This window comes from Rhinopithecus roxellana, chromosome 10 (genome assembly GCF_007565055.1).
Source record: "Rhinopithecus roxellana isolate Shanxi Qingling chromosome 10, ASM756505v1, whole genome shotgun sequence".
In the NCBI taxonomy this organism is placed as follows: Eukaryota; Metazoa; Chordata; class Mammalia; order Primates; family Cercopithecidae; genus Rhinopithecus; species Rhinopithecus roxellana.
Genome location: NC_044558.1, coordinates 84,632,066 through 84,650,917, shown reverse-complemented (window position 1 = coordinate 84,650,917; position 18,852 = coordinate 84,632,066). Strand labels below are relative to the sequence as shown.

General features: G+C 50.1%; 2 protein-coding genes across 6 annotated transcripts in view; one reads left to right on the top strand and one right to left on the bottom strand.

Moving 5' to 3' along the window:
- HNF1A (HNF1 homeobox A) overlaps positions 1-4,389 on the top strand; it is a 22,992-nt gene extending 18,603 nt beyond the window's left edge. The window contains exons 8-10 of one of the 2 annotated variants that reach the window (XM_010368309.2): positions 1,140-1,261; positions 1,355-1,499; positions 2,946-4,389. In XM_010368309.2, the coding sequence (XP_010366611.1) occupies positions 1,140-1,261; positions 1,355-1,499; positions 2,946-3,073 (395 nt within the window). In that variant the 3' untranslated portion in view covers positions 3,074-4,389. Of the gene's footprint in view, positions 1-1,139; positions 1,500-2,945 lie in introns of both variants that reach the window. The other variant, XM_010368308.2, reaches the window with a different exon arrangement.
- On the bottom strand, positions 4,306-18,852 carry C10H12orf43 (chromosome 10 C12orf43 homolog). 4 transcript variants are annotated; one of them, XM_030939609.1, is made up of 7 exons: positions 18,690-18,839; positions 14,803-14,874; positions 13,224-13,266; positions 12,661-12,759; positions 8,167-8,240; positions 6,889-6,979; positions 4,327-6,370 (listed from the first exon to the last, which is right to left on the bottom strand). In XM_030939609.1, the coding sequence occupies exons 1-7, from the start codon at positions 18,832-18,834 to the stop codon at positions 6,016-6,018; spliced, it is 879 nt and encodes a 292-aa protein (XP_030795469.1). In that variant the 5' UTR covers positions 18,835-18,839; the 3' UTR covers positions 4,327-6,015. The 4 variants fall into 4 exon arrangements, with proteins under 4 accessions (XP_010366613.1, XP_030795469.1, XP_010366612.1 ...); XM_030939610.1 differs by having other exon boundaries at positions 5,356-6,367; XM_010368311.2 differs by lacking the exon at positions 14,803-14,874 and having other exon boundaries at positions 4,306-6,367; positions 18,690-18,851.

Genomic DNA, 18,852 nt, shown 5'->3' with positions numbered 1-18,852 from the left:
CGGTGAAACCCCGTCTCTACTAAAAATACAAAAATTAGCCAGGCGTGGAGGCACGTGCCTGTAGTCCCAGCTACTTGGGAGGCTAAGGCAGGAGAATTGCTTGAACCAGGGAGGCGGAGGTTGCAGTGAGCTGAGATTGTGCCACTGCACTCCAGCCTGGGCAACAGAGTGAGACTCTGCCAAAAAAAAAAAAAAAGAAAAAAGAAGAAAGAAAAGAAAAGAAAGGTAATTTGGTGGATATGCCAGCTATCACACAACACTCCCAGCAGAGTTTGAGACAGCCCACTGTGATCAAAGCACTGCTATTTCTGCAGCCAAAGTAGGATTTCTACAAGGCAGTTTAAATACTCATAACCTCATGTCAGGTTCAGGCTGGGTTTTGCCACCAAATGAGCTCTAGTGCCAATCTTAAGGAAATCTTTTGGTTTCAGACCTTTTTGGAATTTGGGACTGGGTTAAGAGATTTTGGGTCTGTATATGTTTCTGTGTGTACGTGGTTGAGAATGTATGTGTGTGTGTAAGTTTTTATATGAGTCACTGTGAGAATATGTGGTTTATGTGAGTTTTCCTAGCGTCTGTGTGTCTCTTGTGGGGTCTGTGTGTCTCCTGCGGGGTGGGGGGAGGTGCTGTAGGCAAAACATGGGGTTTTATTTGGAGAGGTGGCCCGGAGATGGAGGTACTGCTGTCCTCTGCCTTGCTCTTTGACAGGGGCCACCTGAACTTAGTACACAGCACCTGAGTTTAGTACAGTAGCACCTGTGCTTAGTACATAGCCCCTGCATTTAGTACAGTAGCACCTGCGCTTAGTACGTAGCACCTGTGCTTAGTACAGTAGCCCTGCACCCACGCCTCCCGTTCCCTTTCATACCTGCTGTCTCCAGGTGGCAAAAGCTGGAGTTGGTTTCTGGCCTCCTCCAGGCTCCCCTGCATCAATCCCCGCTGAGCAGTTCCCTGTAATGGGGAGAGGGTCTGTCCCTCTATCTGGAGCCCTCAGTTTTGAAAGTCAGTCCTGGATCTCCAATTGCTGCCCAGTCTGGTTGTTCGGCAGGCTCCATGCCCCCCTTTCCCCGGTCCTGAGGCCTGGGATGGGGGCTGTCAGGCACGTCTGCCACATCTGCCCCTCTCTCCCCTGCGGCCAGCCCTCTACAGCCACAAGCCCGAGGTGGCCCAGTACACCCACACGGGCCTGCTCCCGCAGACTATGCTCATCACTGACACCACCAACCTGAGTGCCCTGGCCAGCCTCACGCCCACCAAGCAGGTAAGGTCCAGGCCTGCTGGCCCTCCCTTGGCCTGTGACAGAGCCCCTCACCCCCACATCCCCGGGACTCAGGAGGCTGCTCTGCTCCCCCAGGTCTTCACCTCAGACACTGAGGCCTCCAGTGAGTCCGGGCTTCACACGCCGGCCTCTCAGGCCACCACCCTCCACGTCCCCAGCCAGGACCCAGCAGGCATCCAGCACCTGCAGCCAGCCCACCGGCTCAGCGCCAGTCCCACGGGTGAGAGGCCCTGGCTCCGCCCCCTCCCTTACTGTCCCCGCCCCCTTCCATGTTGGTCCCACCCCTTTCATTGCTGTCCTGTCACTGTGGGGCTGTGCACGCAGCAGGCCTAGGGCTGCCACAAGGAAGCACTGGCAGGCATGGGGGGTTGGGTGGGGTTCCCCGCCTCCCAGACATGGCCTGTGTGCCCATGAAGCCCAAGAGGCACAGGCGACCCCAGGAAGACAGGGTCCACCTTGCAAGAACATCTCAGGGGCTGGATTGAGGAAAAAGATGAAGTCATGATAAGGAGCAGGTCTCAGAGCCAGAAGCGACTCTTGCGTGTGTTTGGTTTGGCTTGGCTCAGGGTCGAACATTCTTTGAATTTGTTGCCAACGTTTCAAAATCAGGAATTTTCACATAGAAATCCAGATTTCTGGCATCTTTTGGGAAATTGGAAAAATTCATATTCCCATATAACAGCTCACCAGGCCTCACTGCATCCACTCATATCGGCTCCAATGACCCCTGGCAGTGGGGTGGTCACCTGGGTTTGTAATCCATGATGTCATTATCAGGAGTGGGCACTTTGGGGTCAGGTGGCTGGGCTTTGCAGCCTGTCTTTTTGCAAGCTGCCCCCTTTCTATAAGGTTCCTGGACCCGGCCCTGGCAGCTGTCATGACAGCCACCGAGGCCATTCTATGTCCTGGCATTCACCCCGTGAGGCGTCTGCATGATCACCTCCATTTTACGGATGAGAAAGTGGACACTCAAGGAGGGGAAGGACTTGCCTCATCTCCCACAGCTACCAGATGGCAGGGCCAGGACTTGAACCCAGGTCCAACCTCAAAGCCCATTCTCTTAACCATGGCCATCAGTCAGGGTTCTCCAGGAGCACAGAACCAATGCATTTACCTGAAGGACTTGGCGCGTGTCTGCAGGGGCTGGCAGGCCTGAAATCTGTTGCTGGCAACTCCGGGGAGCGAATTCTGCAGCCTTGAGGCAGAATTCCTTCTTCTCTGGGAAACCGGTTTTTGCTCTTACGGCCTTCCACTGATGGAGGCGGCCCACCCATATTTTCAGGGTAACCTCCTTTACTCAAAGTCAACTGATTGTGGCATTAACCACATCTACAAAGCACCTGCATTCACAGCAGCGCCTAGATTAGCATTTGGCTCAGCCTAGCCAAGCCAACACGTACAACTACCTACCCCAGCATCTCACCGGGGCTTCTCCAGCGTTCCCACTAAGATGTACTGAGGCCACTCCCTGGGCGGCCCCGGAACCTGGCTGGGAGGCTCCCCTTGTTAAGAACTGAGAGTAGAGGTGTGACTTTGGGGTTCCTGTTATCTGCTGTGATCCAGGAGGTGTGGCCCTGCCTCCTCATTCCGAGTACCTCTAGGGACGGGCAGGTGGGGTGCGTGTGGGTGCCTGGTGGGTGGTCAGCAGCCTTGTTTGCCTCCGCAGTGTCCTCCAGCAGCCTGGTGCTGTACCAGAGCTCAGACTCCAGCAACAGCCACAGCCACCTGCTGCCGTCCAACCACAGCGTCATTGAGACCTTCATCTCTACGCAGATGGCCTCTTCCTCCCAGTAACCACGGCACCTGGGCCCTGGGGCCTGTACTGCCTGCTTGGGGGGTGATGAGGGCAGCAGCCAGCCCTGCCTGAAGGACCTGAGCCTGCTGAGCTCCTGTGGTCCTTCCTGGACAGCTGTGCCTCGCTCCCCACTCTGCTCCGATGCATCAGAAACGGAGGGCTCTTGAGGCGCCCCAACAACCCATGCAGGGCTGCTTGGGTTGCACAAGAGGGGGCCATGGAGAGCTAGGAGCAAAGCCTGTTCCTGGCAGATGTAGGAGGGACTGTCCCTGCTGTGTGGGACACAATCTGCTTACTTGGAACAGAAGGGGGCGGCCTATGACTTGGGCACCCCCAGCTTGGGCCTGTGGAGAGCCCTGGGACCGCTACACCACTCTGGCAGGCACACTTCTCAGGAAACAAGCCTGTGTAGCTGTGACCTGCTGAGCTCTGAGAGGCCCTGGATCAGCGTGGCCTTGTTCGGTCACCAATGCACCCACTGGGCCACTCCATCCTGCCCCAACTCCTCCAGCTAGTGACCCACATACCACTTGTACTGACTCGATCACCTACTCACACAGGCATTTCCTGGGTGGCTACTCTGTGCCAGAGCTTGGGGCTCCAATGCCTGAGCCCAGGGAGGCCAAAGCTAACAGGGAAAGCAGGCAGGGCTCTCCCGGCTTCCCCTGTCCCCGGCGATTCCCTCTCCCAGGCCCCATGACCTCCAGCTTTCCTGGGTATTTGTTCCCAAGAGCATCACGCCTCTGAGGCCAGCCTGGCCTCCTGCCTCTACTGGGAAGGCTGCTTCAGGGTTGGGAAGTTGTCCTTCTTCCTGTGGGAGCCTCGCAACCCATGCCAAGTCTAGGTCCTGGTGGGGCAGCTCCTGTCTCGAGGGCCCTGCAGACCCCGCCCTTATTTGGGGCAGGAGTAGCTGAGCTCAGAAGGCAGCAAGGCCCGAGCAGCTGAGCAAGGCCCAAGCGGCTGGCCAAGCTGAGGTGCCCAGAAGAAAGAGGTGACCCCAGGGCACAGGAGCTACCTCTGTGGACAGGACTAATACTCAGAATCCTGGGGTCTGGCTGGCTGAGGGCAGTTCGCAGCCACCCTGAGGAGTCCGAGGTCCTGAGCACTGCCAGGAGGGTCAAAGGAGCCTGTGAATCCAGGGCAAGCATGGTCCCACATCCCTGGGCCTGCTGCTGAGAACCTGGCCCCCAGTGCACCGCATCCACCCTGGGATTCAGGAAAAGGCCTGGGGTGACCCAGCAACCCCTGCAGCTTGTAGCCAGCTTGGGCGAGCGGCACGTTTATTTAACTTTTAGTAAAGTTAAGGAGAAATGCGGTGGTAATTTCTTGCTTGTCCACAAATCATTCAGATGGGGTTTGGGCAGGTAGTGGGAGGCTGGGGCAGGCCAGGGGTCTGCGAAGAGGAGATGGGCTCCAGCACCCACACTCTCACACCCCACGTCTCTGCTTTTCTGGCTCTGCTGAGGCTCTAATGATGAAGCCAGATTTCATCTTAACCTCAAGCTTCTACTTTAAAAAAAATTTCGTTTTGGAGACGGCTCAATGTCACCCAGGCTGGACTGCAGTGGCATTATATGGCTCACTGCAACCTTGACCTCCCGGGCTCAAGGGATCCTCCCACCTCAACCTCACAAGCAGCTGGGACCACAGGCGCTCACTACCATGCCCAACTAATTTTTGTATTTTTTTTTTATAGACAAGGTTTCGCCATGTTGCCCAGGCTGGTCTGGAACTCGGCTCAAGTGATCCACCTGGCTCGGCCTCCCAAAGTGCTGGGATTACAGGTATGAGCCACCGTGCCTGGCCACGAGCTTCTTTTTTTTTTTTTTTTGGTTGCGATAGAGTCTCACTCTGTTGCCTAGGCTGGAGTGCAGTGGTGCAATCTCGGCTCACTGCAACCTCTACCTCTTGGGTTCAAGTGATTCTCCCACCTCAGCCTCCTGAGTAGCTGGGATTACGGGCGCGTGCCAACATGCTCAGCTAATTTTTGTATTTTTAGTAGAGATGGAGTCTCGCCATGTTGGCCAGGCTGGTCTCAAACTCCTGGCCTCAAATGATCCACCCTCCTTGGCCTCCCAAAGTGCTGGGATTATAGGCGTGAGCCACTGCACCCGGTCACAAGCCTCTACTTCTTGCAGAATGCCTTTGTCGCATGAAACCTAGTCCACGAGTGCTATGACACTTCCTGAAGTCTTGGGTGGGGTGAATGCACAAATCCTGGGAGTGCAGAGATTTGTGTTGTATTTAAAACATCTCAAGGTTCAGCATTGACAGGCAATACCCAAATCACTCGATAAGTTTTGTTTTGGGTCCTCTGACAATTGAGTTTCCATAATCTGGTCGGCTCAGAGACACTTTATCATGTGTGGTATATTCACAAATGCAAAGAAAATTCTAGAAAGCCAGGGGTGAAAAAGCTCTCCTTTTTCAGACAATTCTGTGAAGTCTATGGGGGCTAAGGAGAGAAGAACCAAACTTTTTCTGGGCCTTGGCCTCTTGGGGATCCCTTCTCTCATTTTCTAAAAACTTTCTCATACCAGGCTAAAGAGGTGGCGGGAAGGTCTCCCTTCCCCTGCCCACCTCAGACAGTTCTAGCGAGGTGGAGGTTTCACCACTTGGCCACCAGTCTCAAATAACTGGAAGGCTCCTTTCTTCCTGAGGCCATGGAATGTTGTGGAACCATAGGCCACCCTCTGACCCCCTGCCCCCAGCCCTCCACGGCAGCACAGAGGGGCAGGCCTTGCTTGGGCTTCTCACCCTACAGTCACTCTTTTGGCTCAACTCTCAAGCAAGCCCTCATCACCATCAGGGTCTCATGGGCAGTCTGGGTTTGCCAGCCCAGTGCTTGAACTTGGAGAGGGAGGTGGGGCCTGGAAATGCCTTGTCCCCAGGGGGGCACCTTGTCCTTGGAGCCAGCTGAGCCCTGTGCCCATGGCTGGGTTCAATTTGCAGGCACAGCTGCGGCACTCTTTGCTGGTGGGAATGGAGAGGCCTCGCTGGCCTTCTTCGCCTTTTTCTTCTTTTTCTTCTTTTGAGTCCCAAGCAACACCTGGTCCCCGTTGAGCTCACCTGACTTCTGCTTCTGGACTGTGGCCGTGCTGGTGGGGGTGGGGGTGATGGTGGCTACAGCTGAGTCGACGCTGGCCCCCTTCTTGGCTTTCTTCTTCAGCTTCCTTTTCTTCTTTACCTCCTTCTCCAACGTGCCAGGGCTGTGGATGGCTGACTCCTGCAGGATGTCGGACGCCGACACAGCTGCCTCCTGGCACCGCCGCCACTCCTCATCACTGTCCTCACTGCTGCAACAAGGGCACCCTGCGTTAGCTGGAGTCAGGACACAGCCCCAGAGCCGCCTCTCGCTGTCCTCCTTTGGTCCACGTCACCAGGAGGCAGCCACAGAGGGAGGCCGGTAGCGAGTTCAGGCTTGGGAGTGGGGCCAACCTGGCTTCCAATACTGGCGTCTGGGCGTAGCAGCCTTGTGACCTCCTTAAGTGACTTAACCTCTCTGACTGTCAGTATCTTCTATAAAACGGGGATCTTAACAGAGTCCAGGCCTCCCAGGGATGTCCCAGGAGGCAACTATGATCAAGTGAGGTGTCTGGCCCAAGATGGGTGCTCAAAAGCAGCAAACATCCAAAGCCGCCACCAAGAAGGCTTTCCCTCCTACTGAGAGCACGGTTTCTCCAGCTGCCTGACAGGGCCGATGCCTCGGCCTGGGCCTGGGCCTGCCTGGAGTCTGCTTGGCTATTCTGGGGAACCCACCAAGACAGAAGAGGAGGAAAAAGGATGGGATGTGAGGAGAGGTGTGAGTTCTCACCTGGAGCTGGAGGGCTGTCGCTTTCGGCGGGGTTGTGGAGACTCTTCCTTCTCACAGCCTCCAGGGACAGACGTGAAGAAAAGGCGGAAACCTAAGATTCAGACGGGCAGAGTCAAATGAAAACAAAACAAAACAAAAAGAAAGATGAGAAACAAAAAAGGTAAACAAGAAAAGAAACAAAAAAGAAAAAAAATTAAAAAAGAAACAAAAAGAGAAACAAACAAAAATTTAAAAAAGACACAAATTTAAAAAATTTAAGAAAGAGTAACAAGAAAACCCCAAATGAACAACAAAAAAAGGGGGAAGAGTCAGCACCGCCAGATGCCAACCCCTCTTCCGAGGTGCCAGGTGCTGAGGCTGCCCCACCTCTGCCCTCAGGAGCTCCTGGTCCAGAGGCAAAGACCCGGGAATCAGTCATCTAACTACAAAGTGATTCTGCCTCTGCCAAGAGTCATGCTGATGCCTGATGGAGCCAGTGGAGCGGGTGCTGGAGCGGGAGCCAGCAGCCACATCAGCTCAGCAAGCCCTCAGAGGCTTCTGGAAGTCAGCACTTGAGCTCCTGAACTAAGGCAGCCTTCAAAGTGGCAAATGTGTTGATACAGGACAGACACAGATGGGCAAGGCTGTGGAGGGCAGCAGGAAAGTGCTCCTGCTCGGGGTGACACAGACGAGGCCACCTCAGGCAAATGACTTTGTTTCTCAGGGCCTCAGTCGCCTTGTCTGTAAATGGGGTCTCATCATAATACCTGCCTAACCACAGGGCTGAGCGGATGAAAGAATGGTGCAGTAGGCTCATGCCTGTAACGCCAGTACTTTGGGAGTCTGAGGCGGGAGGATAGCTTGAGGCCAGGAGTTCAAGACCAGCCTGGGCAACATGGCCGAACCCTGTCTCTACAAAAAATACAAAAATTAGCCAGGTGTGATGGTGCATGCCTATAGTCCCAGCACTTTGGAAGGCCAAGGTGGGCAGATCGCTTGAGGCCAGGAGTTCAAGACCAGCCTGGGCAACACAGCGAGATCCTGTCTCTGAAAAAAAAAATAATTAGCCAGGGTTGGTGGTATATGTCTATGGTCCCAGCTACTCAGAAAGCTGATGTGGGAGGATAGCTTGGGTCTGGGAGGTTGAGGCTGCATTGAGCTATAATCGCTCCACTGTACTCCAGGCAGAGCAAGGCCCTGTCCAAAAAAAAAAAGAATGTGCCAAAAATGTTTCGCCCAGCTCCAGACACACATTAGGTGCTTAATAAATGATAGCTTCTATTAAGTATAACCACTCACCATCATCCTCTGAAGTGACTTTCTGTACCTTAGCTTCTGTTGGCTCCTTTGCTGCTTCTGAGATAGTAATGAAGCTAAGGGGAGAGGAGATGGTTGATTTAAGATAAGATTTTTGGATAACAACAAAAACAATTTTAAAAAATTCTTTTTGAAGTGGAGGGGATGGGGCACGTGATCAAAAATGCAAAAGCAGAAAGCATGCTGGCATAGTAAGAGGGTTGATGGTCTGGTTATAATATGCTGACCAGCCTCTGCCACTCAAACTGCAGTGCTTCATTTGTTTAAAGCCCACTTTATTCCAGCAAGTGTCGAAGAAGTTTTAAAGACATAGTAAAACAAAATGAAAGCAATTTCAAATAGGGCAAAGAGATATAAGGGCAAGAGGAACAGAAAGACCTAGAAGTGTGGTTAAGAAGTCCTACCTACTTGTTAGAGAGAGGGCATACATTTTGCTCTGAGCTTCCTAGCAGCAAGCATGAAAAGTGAAATATGACCAATCTAGAAAACTGGTTCAGAGGACAGCTTCTGGGGCAGGGCAGACCTGTTTTAAATTTTTTTTTTTTTTTTTTTGAGACAGAGTCTTCACTCTGTCTCCCAGGCTGGAGTGCAGTGGCACGATCTCGGCTCACTGCAAGCTCCGCCTCCCAGGTTCATGCCATTCTCCTGCCTCAGCCTCCCAAGTAGCTGGGACTACAGGTGCCCACCACCACACCTGGCTAATTTTTTATATTTAGTAGAGATGGGGTTTCACTGTGTTAGCCAGGATGGTCTCGATCTCCTGACCTTGTGATCCACCCACCTTGGCTTCCCAAAGTGCTGGGATTACAGGCTGAGCCACTGCGCCTGGCTACGCTTTTTTTTTTTTTAATTAAAAAAGTTGGAGATAATTGTAGACATGCAGTAGCAACAAATAATGCAGAGGTTCCACAGACCCTCCACCCATTTTCTTGCAATGGTAACACTGTGCCTCACTATAGCACAATATCACAACCAGGACATGGAAATGGATCCAATTCATGGACCTCATTCAGACTTCAGAGACCTGGGTTTTGAATCCTGGTTTTATCACTTATTAGCTGTGTCCCTTAAGCAAACAACTTTACATCTCTGAGCCTCTGTTATCCACCTGCGCAGTGGAAATGATGAAGGTCCCTACTTCTTAAGGTTGTCACAAGGATTGAAGGGGAAAACGGATATCAAGCACTTGTGGCACGTGGCCTGGCCACAAATACCTGCTCAGTAAATGGTAGCTATGATGATGATGCAGATGATGACTGTTATCAAGAAAAGCTTCGGCCTTCACAGGATCTCTAACATAAAAATAAACCACATTTCTCTAGAGGCACAAGGCTGCAAGCATGTCTCTGGTAAGTGCAGATGGAGATGTCACTGTGCACCGCAAAGAACAAGGCTCTCAGCAATGCCCTCAAGGCGGACGCACCAATGCCCTGGGTGCTTTCCCTAACCTCCCTTCCTATATGCCAAAGGCGCCCCCCACAAGTCCTGTTCAGGAAAAGCAACCTGGGGAGAGGGAGTAGAGATGATGCCACTCAGGCACCTGTTCTTGACCCCACACAGTGGTTCCATGGTGGCCACCAGGAGCATTTGGCAATGTCTGGAGACATTTTTGGATGTCACAACTGGTGGCGTGAGTACTACTATCATCAAGTAGGTAGAAGCCAGGGATGTTGGTAAACATCCTATAATGGGAAGAAGGATAGACCCCCACGACAAATGCTAGTCAAAGATGTCAACAGCGCCAAGGTTGAGAGACACTGACTTAACACAAGGGACCAAATGCAGTATCTTTTATATCTTTTTTTTTTTTTTTTTTTGAGGTGGAGTCTTGCTCTGTTGCCCAGGCTGGAGTGCAGTGGTGCGATCTCAGCTCACTGCAACCTCTGCATCCTGGGTTCAAGCGATTCTCCTACCTCAGCCTCTCAAGTAGCTGGGATAACAGGTGTACGCCATCATGAACAGCTAATTTTTGTATTTGTAGTAGAGATGGGGTCTCACCATGTTGGCCAGGCTGTTCTCCAACTCCTGTCCTCAAATAATCCGCCTGCTTCGGCCTCCGAAAGTGCTGGGATTAGAGGCATGAGCCGCCACGCCTAGCCTAAGGTATCATTTAGATTTCTTTGGAGAAACATGAAAACGCTGCAGAGGATATTCTAACCATGGCTGGCTGGCATTTCTACTGCAGAAACATCTCTGTGGCTCAGAGCAATGCCAAGCAGGCCCTGTTCAGCCTGAAGCCACAGAGTCACAAAGAAAAACTGTGCTCCCACAGGCTGAAATGCAGCTGCCTTCCTAAGCACCTCCCCTACATTCTCCAATTGAGGGGAACCCTGTAGGGTTCAGGCTGCGGGGCTCTGGCCCATTATTCTGTCTCAGGAGAATAGCTGGTTCACACTTTGGGAAGGCTCATTTGTCCTTTTGATATCTACTTCGACTGGAATGGCAATGGCCCCAAATCCTGCCTCATCTCCCTTTCAGAATCCTGCCAGGGCTCTGCCAGTCAGGAACAGATCTAGCCCAGTGTATCTCAAGACCCGTTCCATAGGTTGTTGACTGGTTTTCCATGAAACAAAGGCACTGTGGCCAAACAAGTTTGGAAAATGCTGGGCTAAACAGTTACACAGGTCTCTTCACTACAGGAATTCTCAGAGCCTTGAATATACTACTATGGCTTGCAGTCTGCAAGGACATGTGGAGGTATGTAGATTGCAGTGTTTCTCACACTTCTTTGCTGTTGGACCTCCTTTTTTGTAGAGCCACGCTTTGGGCTAGTGCTAGAATCCAAATGTTTGTGTCCTCCCCAAATTCTTATGGTGAAATCCTCACCCCAGCTGGGCATAGGGGCTCACACCTGTAATCCCAGCATTGTGGGAGGCCAAGCCGGCTGGATCACTTGAAATCAGGAGTTCGAGACCAGCCTGGCCAACATGATGAAAACCCATTCCTACTAAAAATAGAAAAAATACAAAAAATTAGCCAAGCGTGGTGGGCGCACACCTGTAATCTCAGCTACTCAGGAGGCTGAGGCATGAAAATCGCTTGAACTCAGGAAGTGGAGGTTGCTGTGAGTCGAGATTGCGCCACTGTGCTCCAGAGGGAGACTCTGTCTCCAAAAAAAGAAAAGAAAAAAAGAAATCCTCAACCCAGGGTATTAGGTTTAGGAGATGGGGGCCTTTGAGAGGTGATTAGGTCATGAGGGTGGAGCCTTCATGAATGAAATTGGTGCTCCTATAAAAAAGGCCTAAGAGAGACCATGTGAGGATGCAGTGGAAAGGCGCCCTCTGTACTGGGAAGAGGGCTCTCCCCAGATGCTGAATCTGCTGGTGCCTTGATCTTGGACTTCTCAGCCTCTAAAATGTGAGAAATCCATTTATTTTGTTTATAAGCTACCCAGTTTATGTTATTTTGTTATAGCAGCCCATATGGACTCAAACAGGTTGTATTCCTTGACACCTACTTTAAGAATGCCAACCTGTATCCTTACCAACTGGGTGATCAACCTGTGTTGAGAATGTAAGATAGAGACCGGGCACTGTGCCTAGCACCCAGAAGGCACCCAAGAAATAGGAACACGGCCCTTCCTTGCCCTCTTGTGGCGGGAATGAGCTTCTCGATGTTCCTCTCTTACTCTCATGGTTGCAGGATAATGCAGGGGTTAAGAACATGGGCTTGGCCAGGCACAGTGGCTCACACCTATAATCCCAGTACTTTGGGAGGCCAAGGTGGGCGGATCACTTGAGGTCAGGAGTTTGAGATCAGCCTAGCCAACATGGTGAAACCCCATCTCTACCAAAAATTCAAAAATGAGCCTGGTGTGGTGGTGGGTGCCCGTAATCCCAGCTACTCGGGAGGCTGAGGCTTGAGAATCGCTTGAACCCAGGAGATGGAGGCTACAGTGAGCCAAGATCGTGTGCCACTGCACTCCAGCATGGGCGACAGAGCGAGACTCCATCTCAAAAAACAAAACAAAACAAAAAAACATGAGCTTGGAGTCAGACAAATTTGGGTTTGAAGCCCAATTCTGCTCCCTCCTGGGTTCTGAATCCTGGCTTTGTCACTTAGTAGCAGTGTCCCCTGGGCAAATGACTTTGCCTCTCTGAGCCTCAGTTACCCATCTGCACAGTGGGAATGATAAGAGTCCCTACCTCTTAGGGTCATAACAAGGATTAAATGAGAAAATGGACATCAAGCACTTAGCACAGAGCATGGCCACAAACAGTTGCTCAGTAAATGGTAGCTATGACGATGATGTGACGTTAAGCAAACATATCTCCTTGCTGACAGCCTGTTTCCTCACCTGGAGAATAAAGGTAACAGCAGGACCCACATGATAATGTTGTTTATGAATGCAGGGAGGTGACATATGCCAGGTGCCTGCCACCGTGCCTGCTTGGACACCGTGAGCTCCCAGCCAATGTGAGCCATTGCTGTTTGTATTAACAAGGGCAGGAGAGGAGAAACTCCACCTTTATTTACCTGTCCAGCAGGGCTCCCAGCTTCTTGGCTACGTGGGCTCGGAATTCAGGGGTGGTCTGAAGCTCGTTGCCATCTTGTTCATGCTCATCCACCTTATGCCTACGACACACACAAAGAGACCTCACTTCCTGCCCTTGGCCGGGCGCGGTGGCTCAAGCCTGTAATCCCAGCACTTTGGGAGGCTGAGACGGGCGGATCACGAGGTCAGGAGATCGAGACCATCCTGGCTAACACAGTGAAACCCCGTCTCTACTAAAAACTACAAAAAAAACTAGCCGGGCGAGGTGGCGGGCACCTGTAGTCCCAGCTACTCGGGAGGCTGAGGCAGGAGAATGGCGTAAACCCGGGAGGCGGAGCTTACAGTGAGCCGAGATCCGGCCACTGCACTCCGTCTCAAAAAAAAAAAAAAAAAAAAAAAAAAAAGAGCTGTCCCCATGAGCGCAGGGACCATGTCTGTCTTGTTCACCTGGAAATGCCAGGTGTGTAGTCTAGCATCTGGCACACGCAGGGGATCAGTATTTGTTGAATGAATAAGTGAAACTTGAACCCAAAGTGCATAGTACCTGAGGCTCCGTTGGGAGGTTGACAACTGGTTATTTGCAGCACCTGTGGAAAAATAAAAATTGGGGCATTTATAGAGGAAACAATGACAGCAACAACAAATGCGTGCCAGGCACTATTTTCTGCAGCTTAAAATACATATAACTCATATATATACATACATATGTAACTCATATACATTATATCTATATATAACCTAAAATAGTTATATACCCATAACTTAAAATAGTTACATATATAATTTAGTTATATATGTATATAATATAGTTACATATTTTATATAAGTACATTTTATATAGTTATATATATAACTTAGTTATGTAACTTAAAATAGTTATATATATAACTTAGTTATCTATACATAAAACTTTTTTTTTTTTTTTTTTTTTGAGACGGAGTCTCACTCTATCACCCAGGCTGGAGTGCAGTGGCCGGATCTCAGCTCACTGCAAGCTCTGCCTCCCAGGTTTATGCCATTCTCCTGCCTCAGCCTCCCGAGTAGCTGGGACTATAGGCGCCCGCCACCTCGCCCGGCTAGTTTTTTGTATTTTTTAGTAGAGACGGGGTTTCACGGTGTTAGCCAGGATGGTCTCGATCTCCTGCCCTCGTGATCCACCCGTCTCGGCCTCCCAAAGTGCTGGGATTACAGGCTTGAGCCACCGCGCCCGGCCTAAAACTTAAAATAGTTATATATGTAACCTAAAATATATATCACACATATAACTCAGTGACTCTTTCCAACAACCTGATTGGAGGGGCTACCATTATCCCATTTTGCAGAAGAGATGTAAAATAACTTAGCCAGAGTCAAATACCTAATAAGTGACAGAGTTGGGCTGAGGGCCCAGGCCATCTGACTCCTGAGCCCCCTCTTAACCACCACGCTATGCTGAACAGGCAGGTCTAAGTGTGATTTGACTGCACAATCTAATGCCTGCCTGGCTGTGTGCTAAGTGCAGGGGAAGAGAGAGAAGATGGCTCTTTTGTGGATCACATTTTTCAAGCCAAAATGGTGGGGTTGCCTGGCCTTTTGGTCATTCCCTCAAACCAGATACTGAATGCCTTTTATTAACCAGGTGTTGTCATTGCTGAGCAACTTACTCGAATATCACTGTCTGCATGGAGCTTACATCTAGTTGGTAGAGAGAGATGATAAACACACATACATAAACAAAATGTAAATTTGGATAATGGTAAGTGTATGGAAAAAAATAGAAACAAAGGAGGAGAGGGAGGTGGGGACTGTTATATAAAGGTGGGCAGAGAGGGCTTCATTGTACAAGGTAACATCTGAACAGAGATTTGAGAGAGGAGAGAGAGTGAACAAAGTTGGCATGTGGGACACAGCCTTCCAGGCAGAGGGAAAGCATCTGCAAAGGCCCTGAGACTGGAGCCTGCCTGTGTGTTTAGAACCAGCAAAGAGGTCAGTGTGATCAGAGCCCACCCAATAAACTGGGAGCAGCAGAGATGGAGAACTCAGGGGGACCAGATCATGAAGGGCCCTGATGTGGACCAATGGGAGGACCTGGGCTTTGAGGAGGAGGAGCTCTGGAACTGAGCAGAGGAAGGACATAAACTGACCTGGGTTTTGACAGAGCATCTTTGGCTGCTGTGCGGCACGAGACTGTTGGAGCAAAGGCAGGAACACGGAGTCTGCTGCAGTAATTGAGGTGGTGAGAAGTGGCAGGACTCCAGATAGATGCACTTTTAAGATGGAGTCAAGGCCGGGCACGGTGGCTCACGCCTGTAATCCCAGCACTTTGGGAGGCCGAGGCGGGTGGATCACGAGATCAAGAGATTGAGACCATCCTGGCCAACATGGTGAAACCCCATCTCTACTAAAAATACAAAAATTAGCTGGGTGTGGTGGCACACACCTGTAGTCCCAGCTACTTGGGAGGCTGAGGCAGGAGAATCACTTGAACCCAGGAGGTGGAGGTTGCAGTGAGCCGAGATCACGCCACTGCACTCCAGCCTGGCAACAGAGTGAGACTCGTCTAAAATAAATAAATAAATAAATAAATAAATAAATAAATAAATAAATGGAGTCGATAGGATTCACTGACAGACTGACTACAGGGCGTGAGAAACGAGTGAAAGTTAGTGCTGAGGTTTCTGACTTAACTAACAAGACAAAACGTGCTTGTATATTTAAGGGGCCAACTGAACAAAGTGGACACTTGGTAGCTCCGGGCCCAGTGGAGGGCCATAGTGTATGAAACTGCTCCATGGGGGCACTGCTGTGTTTACGTCATCACACATACACGTTGCCTCTGTGTCCTAGTACCTTGTGGTCTATGTCACTGTACCTCAGAGCACAACACAGAATGCTAAACATGCCCCATGCTCCTGGAGGTGGGCAATGTGGGGGCCTGGATGGACAGTCTTTAAAGACCTGGTCTTTCATCTTCAGCAGATAATCACACGGAAGAAGAGCATCTCTTCCATCATGACTACAGTGTGATGAAGGTGAGGTACCATCAGCGAACAGAAACAGTTATTACAGAGGGAGACAGTTCAGTTGAGTCCTGGCTGTGCCACCAAGCTGTGTGATGCTGAGCAAGTCACTTTATCTCCCTGAGTCTTTGTTTTCTCATCTATAAAATAGGAATACAATCACCAACCTTCTGGATGTAGTGTTGGAGACACTGTTTCCATGCCCGTCTCCTTCCTGGATTTGTAAGCTACTTGAATATATGGTCTGCCTCTTTTTATCTTTGTATCCCCAGATCCTGCCATAGTATCTTGATTTGAATTAATTGTTGGAAAAATAAATCAAAGTATATGCTACCCTAAAATTAAAGTGGTTTGAGTGACCAGTTCATCACTGGATTTAAGAGCTGTCTCTAGAGGTTACATAAATAAAATAGTGACCTATATTTCCACATAGTCATGGACCAAAGGGTGGGAGTTCTGACCACAATAGACACTTGTCAATGGCAGAGTGGCACAGCAGCAATGAAGAGCATGGACTTGGAGTCAGGTAGGCCTGGATTTACGCCTGGCTCTGCCACTTACAAAGTGGACAACCTTGGCCAAGTTATTTCACCATTATGAGTATCAGTTTTCTGTAAAATGGGGCTAATATACCCTTTTGTGGCATTGCTGGGAAGATGAAAACAGACAACAAAGTGTTTAGAACGGGGCAAAAAATAAATGCTCAACTCCTGGTGGCTATTACCAGACGCACTCAAGAATGTAATCTAGGCTGGATGCGGTGGCTTATGCCTGTAATCCCAGCACTTTGGGAGGCCAAGGTGGGCAGATCACCCGAGGTCATAAGTTCGAGACCAGCCTGGCCAACATGGTGAAACCCTGTCTCTAATAAAAATACAAAAAAAATTAGCTGGGCCTGGTGGCAGGTGCCCGTAATCCCAGCTACTCAGGAGGATGAGGCAGGAGAATTGCTTGAGCCTGGGAGGCAGAGGTTGCAGGGAGCCAAGATTGCGCCATTGCACTCCAGCCTTGGTAACAGAGCAAGACTCCGTCTCAAAAATAAATAAATAAATAAATAAATAAAAAGACCAGGCGTGGTGGCTCCCACCTGTAATCCCAGCATTTTGGGAGGCCGAGGCGGGTGGATTGCCTGAGGTCAGGAGATACCAGCTGACCAACATAGTGAAATCCTGTCTGTACTGGGCATGGTGGCAGGCGCCTGTAATCCCAGTTGCTAGGGAGGCTGAGGCAAGAGAATCACTTGAACTCAGGAGGTAGACGTTGCAGTGAGCTGAGATTGTGCCACTGCACTCCAGCCTGGGCAACAAGAGTGAAACTCCATCTCAAAACAAAACAAAACAAACAAACAAAAAAACTAGAAGCACAGGGGCTCACACACCTGTAATCTCAGCACTTTGAAGGTCGAGAAGGGAGAATCATTTGAGCCCAGGAGTTCAAGACCAGCCTGGGCAACATGGCAAAACCCCATCTCTACAAAAAATACAAAAAGTACCTGGGACTACACATTGGTAGTCCCAGCTACTTGGGAGGCTGAGGTGGAAGGATCATCTGAGCAGGGGGAAGTCGAGGTTGCAGTGACCCATGATTGTGTCAGCCTAGGTAACAGACTGAGACCCAGTCTTGAAAAAAAAAAAAACAAAAAAAAAAAAACAGAGCAAGAATTAGGCAGAAGGAGGAAAGCAGTCCATGTGGAAAGACCAACCACATATTTGCCACCATGTATTGGGCCTTTAAGATGTGATAAGCACTGTAGATTGCATTATCTCAGTTACTTCTCAACCTTATGGGGTGGGTACTACCACTACCCGCACTGTACAGATGAGGAAATTTAGGTACAGTGAGATTTAAGTACTTTGCTCAAGTTCCCACTGCTAATGAGTGAGATGGAAAGGCAGATCTGCATATAGAACTTGCAGAGAAAACTGTGGTTATGGTACTAGGGGGTGAGGGGGGCAGACTATGATCTGGAAGCTACCTACAGGAAGTGCAGTATGGCAGGAGGGAAGGAAGGGAGAGGAACGCAATAAATGGATCACCAAAGGGCTTGTAAGTCCTTTTAAACAAATGCAGTGGTTCTCAATCTTGCTTTGCCATAGCCTTCTCTAACAGCCTGGTGAAGCCTGGTTCTCTTCTCAGAGTAATGTTTTAAATGCATGAAATGCAACATATGGGATTACAAAGAAAACCAATGATACTGAAATTTAATTATCATGATAGTAAACAACCAAACTTGTGATGTATGCTCTTCTTACATCTTAGATCTAGAGATGGGTCTAAAAATTAGAGTGGCACATTTTAAATCAGGGATGAGTGTAAATGACTTTTTCCCAGTATCTTATTATCAATAAAATGACATATTGAGATCTGTATCTGCAAAGATTGTAATGAGATATGAAAATCTGTGACTTCTGTTGGTATAAAGTAACGGTATTGCCAGAACTACTGTGGCTTAGTGCTTGCATGATGGAAAGAGACTATAAAGTTCAGTCAGAGGAGAATGGAAAGCAAAGATGCAACATTTTTTCATTCCAGATTCAAGAACCCTTGGGTTCTAGAATTAGGCCCCTTGATGTTGAGGGGGGTTCTGTATTTATTCCCAGGGGACTAGGGAGTCATGGTCAGAGTGATGTGCTGAGCACTGCTCTTGGCAACCTCAAGGGTGGGAGAATGATGTGTTGGAGGTGGGGAAAGGCTGGGTGCGAGAATACCGGGAGGGGGCTGTTGCAGTCATCTCGAAGAGAGGGCGGCCTTCCCAGTGTGGGGCAGTGAGGATAGACCCAAGGAAGCAGAATCAAAAGACATTTGGGTACCTCAGTTTCCCCGACTGGGATAATGAAATACCCTCCCTACTGCACCTGCTCATGCTTTCAATCAGCACTACATCCAGTCCCTGGAGCTCTCTCAGGGAAGGAAGTCGAGTTCCAGTGACTCCCTCCTCACCATCCATCCTCTCAGGCTCCAGGGGAAGATCCCACGCCCCTCGGCCAGTCTCCCCAAACATAGTACCCTACCGGCTCTTGGCCTTACTGCCCCGTGCGGGCGTTGCTCCAAGCCCCAGGCCGGCATTGCCGCCTCGCGGCACCGCTCCAGCTCCCCCGCATCGCTACTGCTGCTGCTACTTTCCGAATCGCTCATAGTGGCACTGGGCGCCGCCATCTTGAACCACCGCAAAGG